At 64.0% G+C, this 21,721-nt stretch overlaps 1 protein-coding gene across 1 annotated transcript; it reads right to left on the reverse strand.

The window, feature by feature from the left end:
• Positions 1-1,664: 1,664 nt before the first annotated feature.
• MRC2 (mannose receptor C-type 2) lies at positions 1,665-17,284 on the reverse strand. The gene is made up of 30 exons (XM_075723029.1): positions 17,149-17,284; positions 16,498-16,896; positions 16,055-16,228; positions 15,659-15,823; positions 15,357-15,470; positions 14,483-14,626; positions 13,764-13,952; positions 12,712-12,866; positions 12,338-12,445; positions 9,788-9,903; positions 9,484-9,632; positions 9,144-9,361; positions 8,759-8,901; positions 8,242-8,344; positions 7,987-8,125; positions 7,654-7,689; positions 7,180-7,340; positions 6,801-6,868; positions 6,455-6,555; positions 6,191-6,336; positions 5,739-5,853; positions 5,493-5,656; positions 5,169-5,277; positions 4,464-4,702; positions 4,209-4,377; positions 3,862-4,011; positions 3,460-3,579; positions 2,860-3,039; positions 2,420-2,446; positions 1,665-1,885 (listed from the first exon to the last, which is right to left on the reverse strand). Exons 1-30 carry the CDS (start codon positions 17,282-17,284, stop codon positions 1,665-1,667), a joined length of 4,458 nt encoding a protein of 1,485 aa, XP_075579144.1.
• Between the last annotated feature and the right edge of the window lie 4,437 nt (positions 17,285-21,721).

Below are 21,721 nucleotides of genomic sequence, written 5' to 3' on the forward strand. Positions count from 1 at the left end.
AGCCGGGGCAGCTCCATGCGCTCCAGATTCTCGCTTGCCCTGAAACGTCACGGCGGCTTTTGGACATTGCCAAAAAGTAAACAAAATCCCAATGATCCCTTGTTCCCCCAGCCCACCCCCCAACAGTTTCTTAAACACTTAATGTCCAGCTTAAGTGAAACCAACAGATTTTCAAATCCACACAGGTGTCAAAAAGGAGAGTAACAAGAATTAGCTAGTTCCCGTTGTCATAACAACAACAAAAAAACCAACTCGAGCCTCAGAGGCAGAGGGCTAAATGCAACGTCTCTCGCAGGGGCTGCGCCGCCCCCCTTCAGAGGGCTACGGGGCTCTTTGGGTCCCATTCCCAGCAGGGAACCCCCCTCGGGGCCCGAACGGCTCCCGCTGTCTCCAGGCACCCCCGGTCGCGGCCCCGGCCCCGGGGATGCCGCTGCAGGCAGCCGATGGAGGACGGCTCAGCCCCGGGCAGGGCCTACCCCGCGTCGCCTTCCTCCTCCTCCACTACACCCTACGCGTAAAACAGGCAACCACAAACACCCCAGCCAGCTGTGTGAAAGAACGTATATATTCAGCACGCACTCAATACAGTATAGCAAAAAAAGCTATCGTTTCCTTAAAAAAAAAAAAAACCCAACAACCACCGAACTTTCCAAGTATCCACCAAAGCTTCCAGATCGCTCCCCACCCTACAGCCCCGACGCTCGCCCTCCTGGCCCGAACAAGGGACCGGCGGCAAGCGACCGCAGCCGCGTGGCGGCCCTGCCCGGCAAGGGACGGAGGCCGGCCCCGGCTCTCCGGCAGCGCCCTGTGCCGCAGCACCCAGCTCCTCCGGCGGAGCCTGGGGTGCCGAGGGAGCTCCCGCCGGGGAGGGGCCTGGCCAGCGGTTTGCTCCGGTGCCATCACGTGCAGTTATTTGGGGGGGACACACACCAAAGTGACAGAAAGCGGGGCGGGCTCCGGCTGCCAGCCCGGGGGGAGCAGCCGTAGCCTCGCCGGGGCTGGACGCAGCCCTAGGGATGTGCCAGGGAGGAGAGGGGGTCCCATCGCTGATGCCGGGGGGGTCCACGCTCCGACTGCTGCAACGGCGTCTCCGCTGCTTTCTGCCGGAGGTGGGGGACGAGGCCGAGGAGGGGGAGAGGAGCGGCACGGCGGCGGGGACGGGGGGCTGGCAGGGCCCTCGCCGCTGCGCGGAGGGGAGGTAGATCGTCTTTAGAGACCTCTTGCCCAGGAGGATGTCACCTCGGACACCAGCTCGGTTCCTGGGGGAACGAGCCCGTCGCAGGGCCCTGAACGCCCGCGCTTGCCTTCTCCCGAGGGGAAGGTGTCTCGGAGCCTGTTCACGCCACCAGAAAGCTCTTGAACTGGAAGGGCAACTTTCCTCAAAACTTTTTAGCCCTGAAACTGCCTCCACAGCTGCTGCAGGCAAACTCCCGGCCGCCGAGGACAAGCCCGGAGGTGGTGGCAGCGACGCGCGGGGCAGGAAGAGCCCCAGCTCCCTCCGCTCGCCCGCCTGGCCGGCCCCCAGCCCCGACCCCAGCCCCTCTGCCCGCCCTGCTGCAACGGTCCCGCTGCCGCCCCTGCCCCGTGCGCCGTGGGGATAGCGTGTGTGATGCTCTCCGTCCTCCCCCCTCCCCAGGTCCCCGTCCCCAGCGTCCCCCCTGCCGTTAGTCTTGCTGCTCGTTCATCTCCATGTCCGACACCAGGATGTTCTTCTCGGCGGATTCGCTGGGGTTGGAGGTGGTGCGGCTGTAGCGGGCACTCTCGAAGGCACCCCGCTCCGCGCTCCGCCGACGCCTGTACAGGTAGACGGCAACGCCCAGCACGGCGCACAGCGCCAGCGTCGACAGCACCACGACCGTGATGGCCGTCGTGTTCTCCGGCAGAGCTGCAGGGAGGGGAAACGGCCGGTGAAAGGCAGCCTGCCGTCTCCCACCGTCTCATCCCGCAAGAGGGGCTTTGGCTGGTGGGTCTCCAGCTGGACAGGGGCTCTCAGGCAGGAGGGGTTGGAGCAGGACAGGACTGGAGTCTGCTTTGGTGTTTTGGGGACATCCTGCCCGTGACAGAGCTCCCAGGGCTGGGCAGCCTCTCTGGGTCGCTCCTGATGCGCGTGAACACCTGGCAGCTGCCTGGGATGGATCTTTGGGATCGCCGCAGCAACACGGTGCCTGTCCCCCAGCCCGGCCAGGCAGCGCGGGCAAGGGCAGGAGAGCCCAGCAAGGGGCTGGCCGGACACACTCCGCCACGGAGGGACGGCTCCTGCTGCTGGGGAGTCCTAGCCAAGGGCCAAAGCCACCTGGCAATGGGATTTCCCACCCACAAACACCATGTCTCTGGTTATTAATGCAAGCCAAGCTGCAGCACGGCCCCCCCGTGCCAGTGCCTGTCCCGGTGCTGTGCCCAGGCCAACGGTGCCACTCACCTGCCCTGGAAAAGCTGCTCTCCTCCGCTGCAACGGCAACACAGACAGATGAGCGCGCAGCCACGGCACCCTCCCCTCTTCCCAACGCCAGCACCGCCGGCCCCGCGTCCTCCGCTGCTCCCAGCGCCGCACCGCGCAGGCGCTGGGTGACGCGCAGCTGCGGGGGTCCTCTGGTTCTGCTCTGCCACCCCCCCACCAGCCTCATCCTGCCCCAAGGTGCTGACCCGGCCGCTGAGATGTGCACAGCCCCCCCAAGCTCCAGAGCCCAGTGGGGCCCTGCAGACCCCAGCACTGGCCCCTACTGTCCCCCCACACTGGAACTGCCCAACGCACGTGGCCGGTGCTGCCAGCGGGACGGAGCTCTGCCCTGCAGCACCCTGCCTGGACCCCCAGCTCACCCCACATCAGCCCAGGCACCTCGGGGAGCGGGGGGGCCCTACCTCGGGGGATCTTGCAGATGACCCCCATGGTGACGTTGGTGCAGGAGCCCAGGCGCCACACGCCGTTGCTGCTCTGGATCCAGTAGCAGCTGTTCTGGCTGAGCATGCTGGGCCCCGTGTCATGCTGACCCCAGTTGGAGTAGTTCACGGCGGTGTTGTCATGCCAAACCAAGGTACCACCTGGGAAATGGAAGAATTAGGTCTGGAGAGGCTGAAGGGGACACCCCATCTTTGCTGCAGTTCAGAAAGCACGGGGAGGTGTGATGGGGCGACGGGGAGACGCGATGGGGTGACGGGGAGACAGGAGGCATGATGGGGCGATGGGGAGGACCAGGGGCTGCAGGGCACCTTCCTGAACCTGCAGGCTCCAGCGCCTTGGAGGAGGCTCTGGGCTTGAAAGCCCCCACTCCCACCCCACCAAGCCCGAGAAGGACACACATGGCACGTCCAGCATGGCCTGAGGCAATGGGGCTCCTGGCTGCACCATGGCGTGAGCCCCCCATGCTGATGCCACCACCAAGGGCTTCCTCTGCTCACCACAGCCCTGGTGGGAATTCATGGTGTTGCCTAAGGGGATAAAACTTGTTCCTTTCTTTGTACCTTTGGGGTTGAAGGTCATGCCCAGCCAGGCACCCTTGGATGGGCCCTCGTACGCCTGGAGATGCTCCCACACGAAGACGTTTTCCATCTCATCCTGGATGGACAACACTGTGCCACCAACTGTGGAGGAAGGAGTGTCAGGGAAGAGCCCAGAGCTCGGAGGATGGAGCTTGGGAGCAGCAGTGCCCGAGAGGACAAATCTGAGGAACCATGCACAAACCACACGGGAGTTGGGGAACACCAACATGTAACAGCAAGGAGGAGAGGATGGCTGACCAAGGCTGGACACAGGTGCAGGGCCAGGAGGTCCCATTCATGCACCCACAGGCATCCTGGGGACCCCATCCTCTTCCATTTCCAAGGGTGCATCACCCCGCTCCGGCCATCACAGCCCCCCCATACCTTTCTGGCACCTTCTCATGGCGTCCTTCTGCCCCAGGGTGATCTCCATGTGGAAGGTGTAGCAGTGGTCCCGGAAGGGGATCCAGGACGAGTCCTCCAGCGACTTGGGGCAGCTGCCGCTGTAGCTCCACTTGTGCGTGCGGGGGGCACCTGGGGAGCACACGGTGCGTTGGCGGGGGCGGAGGGGCACAGGGTCTCGGGGTCCCGCAGCATGTTGGGGCACCCAGCCCCGCAGGGACGCGCACAGAGCTCCAGAAGGTCCCCCGTGGGATGCCATCTCCAAGCCTTGGGCGCTTTCCACCCGGTCCACCTCCCGCCAAGCCCCTGTGTCCCCCCGGGGCCAGCACCTGCTCGGAGCTGGCAGATGCCCCCCTGCAGCTTGGTGTCGCAGCCGGCCGTGCGCCAGCTCCCGTCCGCGTCCATGTAGGCGCAGCCGGCAAGCTGCTGGGGCTCCCCGTCCTGCCAGTTGGTGTAGAAGAGGTTCTCCTCTGACAGCCACGAGTAACTCCGGCCTCCCTGGAGAACCAAGGGGAGGAGAAGCTGGGGGGGCTTCCACAACCCCCTGGGAACCCCCGCCCCGGGCACCTGCCCCCTTCCCTAACCTCATCGTTGGCCAACCCGATCCAGAGCGGAGCCCGCAGGCTGCTGACAGCCTGTGTGAGGAAAGCCTGGCTGTAGGGGTCCGGGATGGTGGCCAGGGTGGCGTTGAGGGTCTCGCAGAGCAGCAGCGCCTCGTGCCACCTGAGGGGTTTCTGCAGGATGCGGTAAGTGCTGTTGTGGTAAAAGAGGGTGCCGGTGGGCGAAGGGGGGTACGGCGTCCGCGCGGGGCTCAGGGTCGGGTCTGGGGGAGCAAAGAGACATGGTGAGAGGACAGGCTGGCATCCCAGGGGGTCACCCCCTCATCCACCCCCCACCCAAGCTGGGGTGTCCCTGGCAGCACTGCGCACAGGGCACAGACCCCTAGGGACGTTCCGGATACAGCCGGGGAGGGCAGAGAGTCCACGTCCCCAGGGGTGATGGGCAGTGCCACCCCGGTGCCACCCCCACCTTGGGGCTGTCCCTCAGGATGCACGGCCCTATGGGACACGCAGAGCCAGGCTAGCGTGCACAGGCTTGGGGGTGCCCCACAAACTGCTGGGACCAGGGACCCCCCCCAGCTCAAGCCCATCTCCCCCAGCACCCTGAGCTCCCCCCAGGCTGAGCCCATCGCCCTGAGCCCCCCAGCCACAGCCCCACCACAGCATGGGGCGGCGGTGGCAGGTCCCCAGGGAGCAGAGATTGGGGCTGTCCCCCCGTCCCTCTGCTACCTATGCTCCGCTGGCAGATGTAGCCGTGCTTCTCCTCCAGGCAGCTCCGGTCGTCCCAGCGCCCCGTGAAGTGGGGGGGCAAGCCGTGCCACACCACCACGCAGTTGGTCTGCACAGCCAAGCCGCAAGGTCAGCGCTGCCCTCAGCATCGTCATCCCACCCCCGTGGACACCGCCACCCCAGGGACCCCCACCCCACAGGGCCAGACCCTGCTCTGCCTTCGGAGAGCCACCCCGGCACGCTAAAACCTTCCACCCTCGTGGTGGTACACGGGGCCGAGAGCTTCCCGGGGGACGAGGGATGCTACGGAGGGGTCTCGCTCACCGGCTTGTTGCGGGGGCTGGAGGCGCCGCAGCCCGAGGGCTCGCCGGGCGCCCAGCTCACGTGCCGCAGCGGCTCGCCCTCCACCCACTGGAACTCCCTCTGGGCGTCGTGGAGACCGATCCAGAGGTTGAAGGAGATGTTGGGCAGCATGGACGTGATGAAAGCTGCAAGCGACGGGCAAGGCGCTGAGGACCAGCCCTGGCAGGTCCCAAGCCAGTGGGGCCAGGGGGGCCGGGGGGGACCTACCCTGCTCCAGGGGGCTGGCGATGGTGGCCAGGACAGCGCCCTGGCTCTCGCACGCCTGCTTTGCCTCTGGCCACTTCACTATCTCGGCTTTGTCGCGGCCGTTGAAGCTGAAACACTGCGCGGGCAGGGGCACGGGATGGTCCAGGGGGTGCAGCCGCCACCCCCCACCCCGAGCCCTGCACCCTCCCCACGCACCCACCCCCTGCAGCCCCATTCTGCCCCAGCAGTCCTTCTCCCCTTTGCACCCCGACCCCGCCAGCCCCCCACCCTCTCTTGCACCCACACCCCATGGCACACCTCTCCCGCAGCCCTGAGCATGCAGCCTCCAGCATTTCCCCCCAAACTCCTCCCCAGCCCACCATTTCTCAGTCCCCTCTCCCTCTGCCTCAGCAGGGCTGGGGGGGGCCAGGAGGGGCTGTCCCCTCTCCGTCCCCTCTCCGTCCCCTCCATACCTTGCTGAGGAAGGGAAACCAGCCGCGGGGACAGCCCCCGCTCACAGGAGCGGGCAGCGGTGGGAGGGAAGGCTTCGCGGCCGTCCCGTTGCTCCGCTTGCAGATGTAGGGCAGCGCTGTCAGGCACTTCTGGTCCCCCCAGTCCTCTGCAGGGAGGGACAGGCTGCCATGACCCCCCCGCTGCACCGGGGTAGGGGCGTCTCTGCTCAGCCTGCGGCCCCCAGACCCTCTAGAGCCCCAGCACGGCCGGATCCGGCCCCTCACCTCGGCTGGCCGTCATGTACACGCACTTCTTGTCCTTGTTGATGGGCCGGGGCTTGCCCGGCGCCCAGGAGACGAAGTTGAGGAGAGACCCGTCGGACCACCTGGGAAAGGCACCAGTGGGAGCATGAGGTTGAGCGGTGACTTGGCAAATGGGACCAGTTGCACGCCCTAACTGGGAGCGTGCCCCACCCCTGCCCTCTCTTGGGTGAGGAACCTCCATCCCAGCACCCCAGGATGAGACCCCCGAGATGCAGACACTGAGCCACAGTGCTCTGAGAGCCGGGGACGGTGGCACGGGGGACGCACGGGGATGCACGGGGACGCGGTGGCTCGGTCTCTGACTTACTTGAACCTCCCGTCATTCTCGTAGGTGTGCAGCCCGATCCACCAGTGCTGCTCCTGGCCCCTGGAGAACTGCACGCCCGGAGAGCACACGTCAGTGCCCTGCAGGGACCCGCTGTCCCTGGGGACAACCGCGGCCACCCAGGCACAGGGACCAGGCGGCCCCCCTGGCCCCCACAGCTTGCACTGCGGCAAGAAGCATCACCTTGCTGAGCCCCAAACCCGCACCCAGGCACCGGGACCTGCCACCACCGCACAAGACCCATCGTGACACCAGCAGAGCCCAGCTGTCCCCAGATAACGTCCCTCCAGCAAAGGATGAAAGAAGCTGGGGAGGGAGCGGAGCCTGTCGGCATCCAGGGAAGTCCCCGTCCCCCTGGTACCTTCTTCAGGTTCTGGCCCAGGAAACGGAGCTCAGCCTCACTGTGCACCGACGCCAGCTCCGCCTGGAACCAGCTGCAGATGCGCTGCGCCTGCACCCACGTCGAGTGGTGCTCGAAGAACTTGTACTCGGCCTCCTGGTACTTCACCCACTCTTTGCTGCCTGCAGGCAGGGACCGGTGTCACGCCGCGGCTGTGCCACTCCCTGCCGCCACCAGCGCCCGCCACCCGGTCCCTCGGTCCTCCACGGGTTGGGCTGCTTTGCTTTTCCTCCTCTCCTGCAGCTGAGGGGCCAGATCCTGCCTGGTCCCTGCACGGGCTCCCCTCCCTCCTATGACCCTACCCAGATCCGTCCTCCTCCGGATAACGCTGCAGGGATGCCCCGCACGGACCACGCCCCGCTCGCGCACGCAACGGGGTGGCAGATGCCTGAGGACGGTCTACACCGGACAGACACACGGCCGTGGCCAACGCACCTTGCGTCGTGATCTCCGGCTCCTTCACGTCAGCACCTGGCGAAAGGGCAAGGAGAGGCTCTCAGCGGGATGTGGGCTGGGATGCTCCCGCTGATGCCTGCCTGCAAACCGCCCGTGGGCTCCAAGGGCGAGATGCCCTCCCAAATCCCCCCGGATGGGCAGCACCTCTCCCACCTCTCCCAGCCCCTGAATTTGGGCTCATCCTCCCATAAAAGCGCAACCTTCGGAAGGGAGGTGACAAAGGGTGCCCCTGCACCTGCTCCCCCATCCCACAGCCCATCCTCTGCCAGGTTATTCAAAGCCGAAGGGTTTGGGGGCCTCTTCGCCGGGTACCTTTGGGCAGTTTGCAGATCCAGTCCAGCTGGGCTTCGCACTGCATTGGCATCCACCGCAGGGAGGCCAGGTCCAGCACCGCGCAGGTCCGGATGTCATCGTCATCGTAGTTACTGCGGTCAAAGTTGTGGTAGAAAAACTGGGGGTCGAGAGAGATGGGCAGTGTTGGGCATTTCCACCAGCGCCGGATTTGCCCCCCCCCCCCCCCCCCAAACGCCAACCGGAGTCATCTTGCCGAAACCCCCCCGGACTCACCCCCAGCCCGTCGCTCCACCTCCAGCTCCTGTCCCCCGTGGGGTCCCGCCGGTTCAGGCCGATCCAGAACCAGTGCTGCTCGTGGAGCTCCGGCTCCGACTCACTGCGAGGAGCCAGGAGGAAGGGTGAGAACACAACCCGCCTCCAAACAGGAGATTTTTATATTTATATACAGATACCTATTTATAATCTGGCCTTTTTTGTTTGTTTTCAAAGCCCGCTGTCCCCACAACACCCAAAGGCAGGAGCTCGGATAACGGCACGCCGGCTCAGGGCTGAAGGATTTTAAACCCAAGCTCCGTCCCCAAATTACACCGAATTTCCTGCACTTCTCCCGCATCCCCTCTTCACTGTAGCCGCACCAACTGATGCACCTCCTACACGCAAGTTCGTGCTCAGAGCGCCACGTCCACGCCCTGCCCACGCACCCACGTGTGCCAGAGCACGGGGGCGGGCGTAGGCTCGTGCCAGGCACTCTCAGGCAGCGGGACGTGCCCCGGCGCAGCCAGCCGCTCACCCGAAAATCTTGTTGAGGGTGTTGGCGACGACGTGCTCCTCCTCGTAGCTGCCCAGGCTGAGCAGCTGGGCCCCCAGCTCCCGGCAAAACTCCTGCGCTGCAATCCATGTCTTCTTCTCTTGCAGTTTTTCAGAGGTAAACACCTGGGCAGGGAGGAACCGGCAGCGGAGGGGGCTCAGCGCTGCGAGAGGAGCGGAGCGTCGTCCCCGCCCCGCAGGCAGCAGCATCCTGCGGCACGCTGCCACCACCCAGCCCAAACCGGGCTCGTGGGGTCCGGGCTGCCCTTCGCGAGGACCAGAACGCACTGCTTCACCCGCCCTGCACCAGTGGGGAGGCACACGCACCCCCACAACGGCCCCGGCACGCCCCCCCAGCACCCCTGTACCTTGTAGCAGTGATGGAGCTTGGAGTTGGAGCTCCATCCCGGGGGGCAGGCAGCGGCCAGGCTGGGCGTGGGGTAGGGACCGGGCAGCTCGGGGTTGACCGGCGTGCCCAGGTTCTGCCGGCAGATGTACTTGGCCTTGAAGGTGCTGCAGTTCTTCACCTCCCACAGCCCCATGGAGCTGCCGGTGGCCAGGGCGACACAGCCGCCCTTGTTGTAACCTGGAGCGCTCACGGGAGCAGGGAGGATGGCAGCCTTAGGGTCGGACCGCGCCGGAGCGCAGAGCCGGCACCTGCCCTGCATGGAGGGGACGTCCCCATCCCACCCGCACCCACGCTCTTACCGGGCTGGTCACGGTTCCAGTGGGTGTACGTGACCTCGTCGCCACTCAGCCAGCGGAAAGCGCCCGTCTCGTTGATGTCCTGCAGCGCTGTCCAAAAATACTCCCCATCCCAGCCGTAGATGAGGCTGCTGACGTAGGCCTGCTCGAACCTGGAGGGGCGGCGAGAGCGGGCGATGCTGCGAGCCGAGATGCCAAGCAGCCCGCGACGCTCCAGCCCATGCGTGCGATGCCCAGCTGCTGGGTCACCCCCCTCCTCGGGGGGCTCGTTTTGGGGCAAACCCACCACCAGCAGCGCAGCACTGACCTGTTGGTGATGGTGACCAGTGTGGAGCCGTAGTCGGAGCACATCTTGCGGGCGTCGCTGTAGGGGACGCGGTCCTCGCCCAGCCAGAAGCAGGAGGGGCTGTGCCACTTCCAGCCCTGGGGATGGGCGACAGGAGACGTCCGCCACCGCTCACCCCAGCCCTCCCCGAAGGACAGGAGCGAACCCGGGGGGCGAGAGCATCGTCCCACATCCCCTGCCACCGCCTCTGCCTTCTCCGGGGAGGTCTCCTGCCCCCGCTGCCCTGGCTTGACCCCGCTCAGCTCTGAGCTCTAACAAGCCCCCGGCCCCAGCGGACACGGCTGCAAGGAAAACAAACACCCAGGCAGCTTCAAAGGCAGGGAAACAGCTCTCGCTGCCAATGTCCAGCCCCGGCCGGGGCGCGGGGAGGGGAACACAATCCTCCTCTATACGCCGCGGGGCCGAGTCCAGAGCGAGTCCCACCGCAGCCTGCTTTAATCCCCCGCCTTGTTGATGTTGGAGCCTCTCCGGGGCTGGAGACACAATAGTGCCTGTTCTCTGCCAGAGCAGGGAGCGGGGTGGCCCCGGGGCTGGCAGCGGTGGCGCGGGGAGGGACAGGGGGGCTCGTCTGCGAGAGGGGACACCCAGGTGATGGAGGAGCAAGCCGGGGTGTGAAGGGTGAAGGGGCTCAGCCGGTGGGGCAAGCGGCCCCAGGTTCAGGGACCCTCCTGGCACGGTGGGAAGCATCGCCAGGGTTTTACCCCCAGGACCTCGGGCATTGGAAGGACAGCGGGGGACGTCTGCCATCCGCAGCATCATCAGCACGGTGGGGAGGGGAGCAGGAGCGCAGCTTTGGGAGACCCAGAGGAAAATTACCCCAAATCCCATTTTTTTCCCCCCAAGTTCCTGCTCCTGCAGCCTTTCCCCAAAGTTAGCAAACGCAGGTATGGACCCACCAGCCGGGTCCCACCAGGAACAGCATGGACGCCCCTGAGCAGCCAGGAAAGGGGCCTGGCGTGGGACAGTGCGGGTCCCCGATGGCCACAGACGGGTCCCCAACCAGCCCCAGGCCTCAGCATCACTAAAACCACGCAGGCGCTCTCCCACACACCGAGTGCCACAGCAAGCCCCTGTGATCCAAAAAGGGGCCAGGACGGCACCGTCAAGCCCGACTGCTGCCTCCAGCTCCCGATCCCGGTGTGCCCCTGCACCCCTCTCCGTCCCTGCCTTCCCCACTGCCCAAACCTCCATCTCCCATCGCTTCCTTTAAGGCTGTTCCAAACATAAAGGGGGTTTGCAAAGGGGGAGAAAAAGCAGCAAAGCCACCAAGAAAAACCAGCACAGTGGGCGGAGAGGAGCGGGGCGAGGCCTCCGAGCAACACACTGCCTCCTCTCCATCAGCCTCTGCATCTGGGCGGCAAATGGCCCCGCTGAGGATGAGGAGGGGGAGGAAGGATGGGAAAAGGTCTTTCCTCAGTTCATTTACCACTCTCAGCTTGTTCCCCAGCAGGTGCATCTCTCTGCTGGGCACCAAGGGCCAGGGTAAGACTGTGGCTGGAGAGGCAGGAGGGAGTTAAATCTGCACGGGGACATCCTAGTAGTCCTCAGGACTGCTGCGGGGACAAGCGGACGGGTGGCGGCGGCACTTTGCCACCGAGCGCCTCATCCCCAGCACCTGCCGACACCGGGGCTCCTCCAGCTCCGGCTGGCAGCCCCCCCCAAATCTGGCCCGGCGCGCCAGCTCACCCGGCTGCCAGCCGCGCTCCCCGCAAGCTCACGCAGAGCCAGGCGGCTGCTGGGGTTTGTCTCTGCTGCCAGGGTTTGTCTCTGCTCTGTAAGGAGCTGGGAGGAGCCGCCTGCGCAGCCCGGCGGCACCTCTGCGAGCCGGCCCGGAGGGGCTGTTTGCTAGTCCAAGCGCGAGCGCACGCTGGCTTGCTCTGAAATGCTGGGAGACGTTCAAGAGCAGCGGCGATGCCAGGCTTGCCGCTCCAAGACTTTGCAAAGAGGCACAAAAGCGACTTCCCAGCAAGCGTGGGAACAGGGCAGCCTCAGCCCTGCTCGACAGCTGGGGAAACTGAGGCAGAGCACGGTCCAGGTGACAACTTGCCGGTTTGGTGGCTGTGTCCCCAAAACGCCTGTATCCTTCCCAGAGAATGCAGCCTGCCATCGCAGCCCGGCAGCTGCCTCCATCCTGCCTGGCTCCTGCACGGAGCAGCTTTGCTGCCGGATTTTGGCACGGAGAGAAGCAAGGGAAAAAAAAAAAAAAAAAAAAAAAGAACGTCCCTACTGGCAACCAAGCCAGCCCAAGGGGGAGGATCTTGGACAACGGAGACATACGCTTTGTCCCAATTTCTTCCCGCAGCCTCATGCAACCACAGAAGCGAGGGACTCGGCAGCCCCGGGATGCTGTCGCACCGGTAGCCCCTGGGCGCAGACCTGCAGCTCCGGGTGCTGCTCATCAGGGCTCCCTGAAATGGCTCTGGGGAGAGGCCCCCCGTGACCCCGAAGCCCCGAGCATCAGGCAGAGCTGTGCAGCAGCCAGAGCCACCTCCCACCCCAGGCGCCCCTCACCTTTCGGCACCCATGGTCATCCTCCTCCTTCTCCTGGCTCACCCGCCCGGGCTTTTTGCAGATGGATGGCAGGGTCTGGTTGCACGGGCTGTCGTTCCACCTCCCTTCCTGCACAGGGTGAAGAGCAGGACTGAGCCCAGCTGACAGCCCGGGGAATTCCCCAGCCCATCCACCCCTACGCTGGGTCCACAGACTTTCCCTCCCTACATCAAATCCCCAAAGATGCTGCGCTGGATCCCTCCCACCCCAATGGCTGGGACGAGACGCGTTCAACCCCAGCTGGAGATGCTCCCCAGGACTCCTTCCCTGGCCATAAGGATGCGGCAGTGCTCCCTGCGAAGGTGCGGGACGAACCCCGCGCCCCGGCCTCTCACCGGTCCCCAGATGGTCACGCAGTCTTCCAGGCTGTCACGGAAGTTGTTGGGCTCGAAGGGGTGCCAGTAGGTGAACCTCACGGGCGTCCCATCCGACCACTCGAAGTTCATCTGCAGCTTGAGGTCGTTCAGGCCGATCCAGAGCTCCTCCACGTCTGCCGAGACAGGAGGGTCAGGGGGCGAAACTCCCTCTGCCTGGCCGAAACCTTGCAGAAAGCCCCGCTCCTGACATGAGCCCCCGCGATGGGACCGTGGCTCTGCAAAGCCCCTGCCAAAACCCCGCTGCAGGGCTCAGCCCACTCCAGTCCCCGTTAAGTCTGGGTTCCCCGACGTCCCCACGGCGGGTTTCGCTGGCAGGCTCTTCCCCTGCGGAGCAGGGGCGGGCTGCGGGCTCACAGGAGTGCATAATTTGGCCAGAGGGGCTGCACTCGTATGGGAGCAGCAAAACCCGAGCCCAGGGTGACTGTAACGAGGGGTGGCACAAGCAGGGTCCAGAGGATGGTGGCACGGGTGCTCCCCCATACCACCGCGTGATTCCTCGGGCTGAAAATTCCTAAGGACCATCCCAGCTCCGACACATCCCGATGTGGGAAACTTCAACCCAGTTACACCCGGGCGAAGCCAGAACTGGAAAGAGAAACCCAGGACGCCACAGGCAGGAGTTCCCCCTTCACTGGACCTGCTGCAGGGCACACTCACGTCCTGGGCAGATTTAGCAGCAGGAGGTGCAGCCTCCTCCAGCAAGCCCAGCAGGACTTTTTTTCCTGTCTTTTTTCTACATTAACCAACTGGGACTAGTGCCATTCCCAGCTGCAGCTGCATATTTTCTTACTCGGCACTGCAGGCTCCTGGGAACAGCTTTTACATTTGCTGGATGGAGGATGCACCCGGGCTCCTCCAAGCAACACATCACCTCCCAGCCTGGGGCCTCCGCTCCCTTCACAGCCACAAATTAACTCAACTTTGCAGCCTCCGTCACGCAGAAGTGACCTTTCTATGGACCCCAAAATTGGAGAGGAAGGGTGCTGCTGACTCAGCGGGCTCCCCCTTACCTTGCTTGATCTGCTTGGTGACGAACTCCAGCTCGGAGAGGGTGTGGATGCTGACCAGGTCCCCCCCGCTCCGCAGACAGGTCTTCTTCGCCTCCTGCCAGCTCTTCTTCTCTCCCACCAGACGGTAGCAGTTGGACTGGAAGGGCTGCCAGCTGGGCTCACAGTCCACCTTCACCTCCGACCACGAGTCTGGCAGGACACAAGGCAGCCTGAGCGTTCCCGTCCTGCTCTCCAACCCTCTCCTTGGCAGGGAGGGGACCACAGTCCCACAGGGTGCTCCGGAGACCAAGCCAAAGCAACAGTGGGAAAGCTACACCCAAAATATAACAAGCAATGGCAAGGTGCGGGCAACGGTGGCTTTAGAGCTCCGGGGACAAAACAAAATCCCTTTTGTTTGCAGAGCAACAACGGCAGAGCAGAGCAGAGAGCACCCCATCCCCTGGGGACCACGGAGAACCTCCTGCTGCTCTCGATTCCTGCCCTACTGCCCAACCTGTAATTGCACCAAGCACTTCTCGGGGGATGCTCCTTTTCCCAAATCTAGGCAACCCTGGGGAGCTCAGCCACTGCTCTGCACATCCAGGGCACTGGGGACATCACGGGCATCTCCACGGGCCGCTCCAGCACTTGGATGGCATGCCCTGACCGTGCCGGGATGGGAGCACGCCTGGCTGGGATACGGGGCTACCCATTCCCAGTGCCACTCATCCCCTGCTCACCCGTCAGGAAGGGGTCGGCGGTGGCGTTGGGCTTCTTCTTGCAGACGTAGGGGAGAGCGATGCCGCAGTCGCGGTTCTGCCACCCTCCGGACGACTCAGTGCGGATCACCCCGCAGTTCTCCTCACTGGGGTTGTCGGGCTGGTCTGGAAAGCGGGGTGGGGGGGACACACGCTGCTGAGGAGCTGCCAGGGCTGGGGCAGAGCTGCCAACGCCGCCCACGCAGGCTGGGCACCACGCGAGGGCCGGCGCCGGCAGCATGCAGCGCGCTCTGCTCCGACACCAGTGAAGCACCATTTATTTTGGTTTTTTGCACGATGAAGATGTGACCCCACACGCCCAGGATTATTTATTGTGCCTGAGTGCACAAGGACCTGGAGCATTGCTATTTTACCTACAGATGTTGGATGGCACTTTGGGGGGACACGGTACCAGACCTGAACTGTTCCCGCCTGTCCCCAAACCTCTCCGTGGGGTTCCACTGTCCCCGTGAGTGCCACCACACGACCGGAGCAGCCCTCGCAACGGGCTCTTCTGCCCCCTGAGCACCCCAGGGTTAGAGATGGGCGTCTGCAGTTGGGGACCGCTCCTCAGCCGCACTCCAGCACCGGGCTGGGATGCAACGACCCTCCCGACAAGGGCGCTCAACCCAGGTTATCCACAGGGCTCCTGAGGGTTTGCAGAGGGACAATTCCCCCTCCAGCACCCTGTGTCCCCCCTCCAGCTCCACGGATGTCCCAGGCTGCTCCGCAGCCCCACGGGGCTCTCCATCCCCAGGCAGCAAGGGGACACCCCACGGCAGCCCGGGCCACCATCTCCAGTGGTCACAGACTGCTCCCCGGCCCCTCCATCACCACCGCAGCCCCTCCGGCTCACCGCTCTCCCAGTTGAGGTACTTGAGAGGCGAGTTGTCCGACCACTGCCAGCCTCCGTTGATGTCCAGGTCGTTGAGCCCAATCCAGAGCGTGGAGCTGTACCCCGTCAGCAGCCCTGGGACCGACGCAGCCAGAGGGGCAGGATCAGTTCCCCTGGCCCCAGCTCAACCCCCAGCCTGCCGCCATCCCCAGCCCAACCACCTGGGGCAGGCAGAGCAGCCCGGCACCAGCGATGGCCACGGTGCCACCAGCTCTGCCCTGGGCGAGAAGGACGGGTGCACGGCCAGGCTGCCATCCTCTCACCGTTGATATAGGTCTGCTCGTGGATCTCGGTGATGCTGAGCAGGTTGGCCCCTTGCTGCTCGCAGCTATTCCAGGCCTCCCGCCACGACAGCGTCGACTGGAAGTTGAACTGGTAGCAGCTGTTGGTGAGGTGGTCCTTGTCCCAAAAGGTCTCACAGTCGTTGCCTGTGGGGAGGAGCACGGTGAGCACCCAATGCAGCCCCATCTGCGGCTCCAAAAACCCCCAAGAGCCCCCAAAAGCCGGATAACGAGAAGCCAGTGGGGCTGCTCTGGCACCGCAGGCTGCTCGTGGAAGGAGGGATGAGCCAGGAGGGAAGGGGAAAGGCAGGAAAGCCCTCGGGAGGGATGAACGCGGGATTTCTGCTTTTCCCCATGAGACGCGTCCCCCCCACTTACTCTTTATGGGGCAGAAGCCCCACCGCTCGTCCTTGCCGTAGTCCTGGGTGGTGGCACACCAGAGATGGCCGTCCTCCCGCCCCGTGCTGGTGCACTCGTGAAACCACTGGTTGTCATACTTGAAGGGGATGGTGCACGGCTTCCCGTGCGAGTTCCCTTGGATGGTGTAAATCTCTGCGGGGAAAGAGGAACCCTCGCTTGAGGCTGTGTCTACGGGGGGCTGGAGGGCGGTTTGGGGTGAGGGGTGTGGGTTGGCTCGGTGCAGGGGTGCCTGCTCCCTAGGGCTGATCCCCATCGCCCCAATCCTGCCTGGTTTTGCAGCCCCAGCGAGCTGGGACTGAGCTCCCCAGGCAGGACCCGACTGCTGCAGCACCGCGGCCTCAGCTCGCGTTTCAGGGCTGGTTTGGGTTACGGGACAAAACGAACGCCCCACGAGGCTTTACCTGAGTACGGCACGGAGCACAGGTCCTCCTCAGTGCCGTACGTCCTCCACTGCGAGCCACGCGCCTGGTCCCCCCTGTCCAGGGAGGAATTGCCCGGGCGGGCACCAAGATGCTGCGAGAGCTGCTCCCCGAGGCCGCGGCAACTCCAGCGCATGTTGACGGACTCGCGGTCGCACTCGTAGGTGGCCAAGGGGTGCAGCCCCGCCGTGGCGTTGGCCCCGTGCCACGACACCCCCAGGCACTGCATGGCCCCCACGTTGAAGAGGCGATTTCGCGAGACCCATTTCCACTGCTGGGCCGGGGCGCTGGCGTTGCAGCCCTTGGCGAGCCTCACCAGCGAGTCCTTGGTCTCCAGGCAGCCCTGCGCGCCCGTGTTGTAGATGAGGAAGACTTTGGAGTCTGGAGAAAAAGCAGGGGGAAAGGGTTAGAGCATCGCTGGAATTCAGCGTTGTGCCACACATCGCCCTCAGCCCTGCCAGAGCATCCTGGCTCCATTTCCACGCACAGCAAGTTTCGGGGCGCGTCCTCGTGCACAGCACCCGGCACGCCGGGGCCCACCGCTCCCCTGCCAAAATAACCCCGGGGTTTGCCCCAGCGCCCGCCCTCGGGGTGATGGGCTCTGCGCAGGGTGACGTGGATGGGCGTTTGCACCCAGCGTGGCATCCCCGCAAAGCGCCAGCAAGCGGCTTTCGGGCATCGGAGCTGGTGCAAAGAGCTCGCCCGCTCTAACAGCATCTTCAGAGCCGTTCAAAATTGAGTTCCCATCGGCAACACCCGGCCGCAGCATTCCGAGGTGTCGCAACAAGCCCCACACCGGCGCTGGATGAGCCTACACCAATGGCTTCGGCACCGGCCATCTGCTCCGGGTAGAGAAAAACAGAGCAGGGAAATAGAGAGCACATCCATCATTTTTATGTGTATTTGGGGACCCGTTAAAAAAAAAACTGTGGAGCAAACAAGAAATTTGGGGGAAGGTCTCCCATCGCGTGAACAGGGCGTGATGGAAAACGCCTGCACGCAGCCGCGGCTCCCGCGGGCACGGGCCCAGCACCAGCAAAGACGAAACGTCACGTCAGGACCCTCCGAAATCCCAGCCCAGGCGCTGGGAGGCGGGAGCAGAGCGAGGGGAAATTGCTGCCAGCAGATAAAGCACTAGCGCAGCTGCGGAGGGGAGAAAGGCTGATCTCAACCCTGGCTCAATGCACGTCCCACGGTCCTGCCTGCTGCGACGGCCCAGCCCTGCATCCCCCTGGCAATCCCCTGAGCCCTGCATCCCCCCGGCAATCCCCTGAGCCCTGCATCCCCCCGGCAATCCCCTGACCCCCTGCATCCCCCCGGCAATCCACTGACCCCTGCATCCCCTGACCCCCTGCATCCCCACGGCAATCCCCTGAGCCCTGCATCCCCCCGGCAATCCCCTGACCCCCTGCATCCCCCCGGCAATCCACTGACCCCTGCATCCCCACGGCAATCCCCTGACCCCCTGCATCCCCACGGCAATCCACTGACCCCCTGCATCCCCATGGCAATCCCCTGACCCCTGCATCCCCTGAGCCCTGCATCCCCACGGCAATCCCCTGACCCCTGCATCCCCACAGCAATCCACTGAGCCCTGCATCCCCACAGCAATCCCCTGACCCCCTGCATCCCCACAGCAATCCCCTGACCCCCTGCATCCCCACAGCAATCCCCTGACCCCCTGCATCCCCCTGGCAATCCCCTGACCCCCTGCATCCCCAAGGCAATCCCCTGAGCCCTGCATCCCCCCAGCAATCCCCTGAGCCCTGCATCCCCAAGGCAATCCCCTGACCCCTGCATCCCCCCAGCAATCCACTGACCCCTGCATCCCCCCGGCAATCCCCTGACCCCAGCATCCCCACAGCAATCCCATGACCCCTGCATCCCCACAGCAATCCCATGACCCCTGCATCCCCCCGATAATCCCCTGACCCCTGCATCCCCACAGCAATCCCCTGAGCCCTGCATCCCCACGGCAATCCCCTGACCCCCTGCATCCCCACAGCAATCCCCTGAGCCCTGCATCCCCACGGCAATCCCCTGACCCCCTGCATCTGCACAGCAATCCCCTGAGCCCTGCATCCCCCCGGCAATCCCCTGACCCCCTGCATCCCCCCGGCAATCCCCTGGTCCCCTGCATCCCCCCGATAATCCCCTGACCCCTGCATCCCCACAGCAATCCCCTGACCCCTGCATCCCCCCGGCAATCCCCTGGTCCCCAGCATCCCCCCGGCAAGCCCCTGACCCCCTGCATCCCCACGGCAATCCCCTGGTCCCCAGCATCCCCCCGGCCATCCCCTGACCCCCAGCATCCCCACGGCAATCCACTGACCCCTGCATCCCCACGGCAATCCACTGACCCCTGCATCCCCACGGCAATCCCCTGACCCCCTGCATCCCCCCAGCAATCCACTGACCCCCAGCATCCCCACGGCAATCCCCTGACCCCCTGCATCCCCCCGGCAATCCACTGACCCCTGCATCCCCCCGGCAATCCCCTGACCCCCTGCATCCCCCTGGCAATCCCCTGGTCCCCAGCATCCCCCTGGCAATCCCCTGGTCCCCAGCATCCCCCCGATAATCCCCTGACCCCTGCATCCCCACAGCAATCCCCTGACCCCTGCATCCCCCCGGCAATCCACTGACCCCCTGCATCCCCCCAGCAATCCCCTGGTCCCCAGCATCCCCCCTGCCATCCCCTGACCCCCTGCATCCCCACGGCAATCCACTGACCCCTGCATCCCCACGGCAATCCCCTGACCCCCTGCATCCCCCCGGCAATCCACTGACCCCCAGCATCCCCACAGCAATCCACTGACCCCCAGCATCCCCCCAGCAATCCCCTGACCCCCTGCATCCCCACGGCAATCCCCTGACCCCCTGCATCCCCACGGCAATCCCCTGAGCCCTGCATCCCCCTGGCAATCCCCTGACCCCCTGCATCACCGAGGGTCACCCCAGCACATGAATCCATCTCAAAACCTGTATAAACAAGTAAACCCAGGACATTACACTGGGACACGTTGTTCCAGCTGACGTGTCATTTTTAAAAGATACTTTATTTCTTCAAATGGGTGTTTCTAAGCTAAAAAGCCACCCCTGGGCTTCGCTCAGCCACTTCTTGCCCCAACACCCCAGCAAAAAGCTGCCCAAAGCAGCACATCAGCAAGATGACTTTTGTTGGGCTTTTGTTTCAAAAGCGACCCGTTTTTTTTCCACCACAAGCATTCACCAGAAGTCAAAGCGAACTCATGGGCCCCGCTATATTTAGGCTTGGTTTGCTTTGGTTTTTTGCCATTGTATGAATTTTTTGGGCTGAAAAGGTTCTCATTTCCTATTCCCCCCGCAACCTCACCCTGCCCCAGCTATGTTGTTACAGGCAGCTCCGGCACATTCGAGCAACAAACGTCTTGGCTCAGGGAACTTTCCTAACTTGTCTCTGAAAGGAAAGAAGAAATGGAGGAAGACAGACACCCCCATTTCATTTCAGAGCTTCAGCATCGACCCGGCTCCAGAAAAGAAATGATGTAAAAGGCCCGGTCCCCAGCCAAGATGACATCAGTGATGACCTCAAACAAACAAAAGCGAAGCCCGTTCGTATGGCAGTCTCCAGGGAGCAGACTCTACGCACGTGCAACAGAAGAAGGCAATGACTGGAAGAAGAAACACTTAATTTCTCGGAAAATATTTTTCAAATCATGGCAAATGAGAAAATAAGCAAAAATTCAGACAGGGCCGGTTTGGGCTGGCTGAAGCTCAGGTCCCTTAAAGCGGTGCTGGTGTCTCCCCAACTGGAGCTGGCTTGATCCCGACCTGGCTACCAGGAGACAGCTCGTCCCCCACCAAACACCCATCGCACCGTGCCAGCGTCACCCACGGCATCACCCAGCCCACCGCCCTCCCCTTCCCGCATGCAGCGAGGGGTGGTGCAACCCACCCCCAGCGCCGGGGCTGGGCTCTTGAAGCACTTCTGGGGTGATGCAGCATCAGTGCCCCAACCTGCTGGACCCAAGTACCAGCGCTCGGGCAGGATGAGGCCTCCCTGGGTCACAGGCTGCGCCGCAAGGAGCCGAACACCGGCACTGTGGTGCTAGGAATAGAAAAAGCTGTTCTAGTGCGAGCACCGCCGCGGCCATTAGCACCAGGGGTCAGCAACGGGACATCCTTCTCCGCTTATCTGCTAACCCGGCTTTGTAAAAAAATTAATAGCGTGTTGGAGAAGCCCTGGAGCCAGCCCCAGGAGTCGGTCTGAGGGTGCTCAGTGCCGCGCTGGGGCTGTGCAGCATCACGCAAGGGCGATGCTCGACGCAGCCCCGCAGCGGCACGGTGCTCAGAGGAAGCTGTCCAGACTGGGGGGCGCAGCCCCAGGGCCGGAAAAGCACAAAATATCATTTTACTCTAAAAAGAGAAGAGCTGGAGGTAGGAAATTATAGGCTAAGGGTTTTGGGCTGCCCCCACACCCCACGGGCAGCTCAGCCCACGGCCCCTTTGCTCGAAGCAGGCAGAAGAGGGCACCAAATGTGTCCTCCTGGGTCCCTGCTGAGTCCTGGAGGAATGGGAAAGCTTTAGCACCAGCTCGGCCCTCGCACCTCCCCAGCGCTTCCATCTTCTCCCCTGGCAAAAACTGCCGTGCACGGACGGCGGGGAGCCGCTCCCAGCGAGGCTGGAGCCGGGGGGAACAACCAGCACGAGCTCAGCACACGTCAACAAAGGCACATGCTGGCCTTCACCCAAGATACACTTTTCTTTCACTTATTTGTAAGGAATTTGGGGCTGTCTTGACCCCCGTTGGTGTCCCTGCCACTGGCAGTGGCGCTCGGACCGGCCCCTGATGCACTGAAAGGAGCTTTCAGCCTCCCTGACCCCAGCCTCCGGCACGGCCAAGCCCGACGGCCTTCGACGCCTATGGAGGAAACAGCTCCCCAGGGAACAGCCAGCCTTTTTTTGTATGGTGATGCTTGCTTCTGCCAAATCCGGGCTCTTCCCAACCATGTCCCAGCTGCTGCTTGTGGAGAAACCTCCGAAACGTGGCTGCAGGGGCCATGCCGCAGAGCACCAGCCTGGCTGCAGCTGGCTCCAGCTCCACCAGCGATGCTCAGCACCGAAACCAAGCGCTCGAGTGAACTCTCCCTGCTCCCACCCAGCTGCGGAGTTGGGCGGGATGGGGTGAGTTTGTATCGATGAATCCCTTCTCCCAACCTGGTAT

The sequence above is a fragment of the Pelecanus crispus genome, chromosome 18 (genome assembly GCF_030463565.1).
Source record: "Pelecanus crispus isolate bPelCri1 chromosome 18, bPelCri1.pri, whole genome shotgun sequence".
Taxonomy (NCBI): domain Eukaryota; kingdom Metazoa; phylum Chordata; class Aves; order Pelecaniformes; family Pelecanidae; genus Pelecanus; species Pelecanus crispus.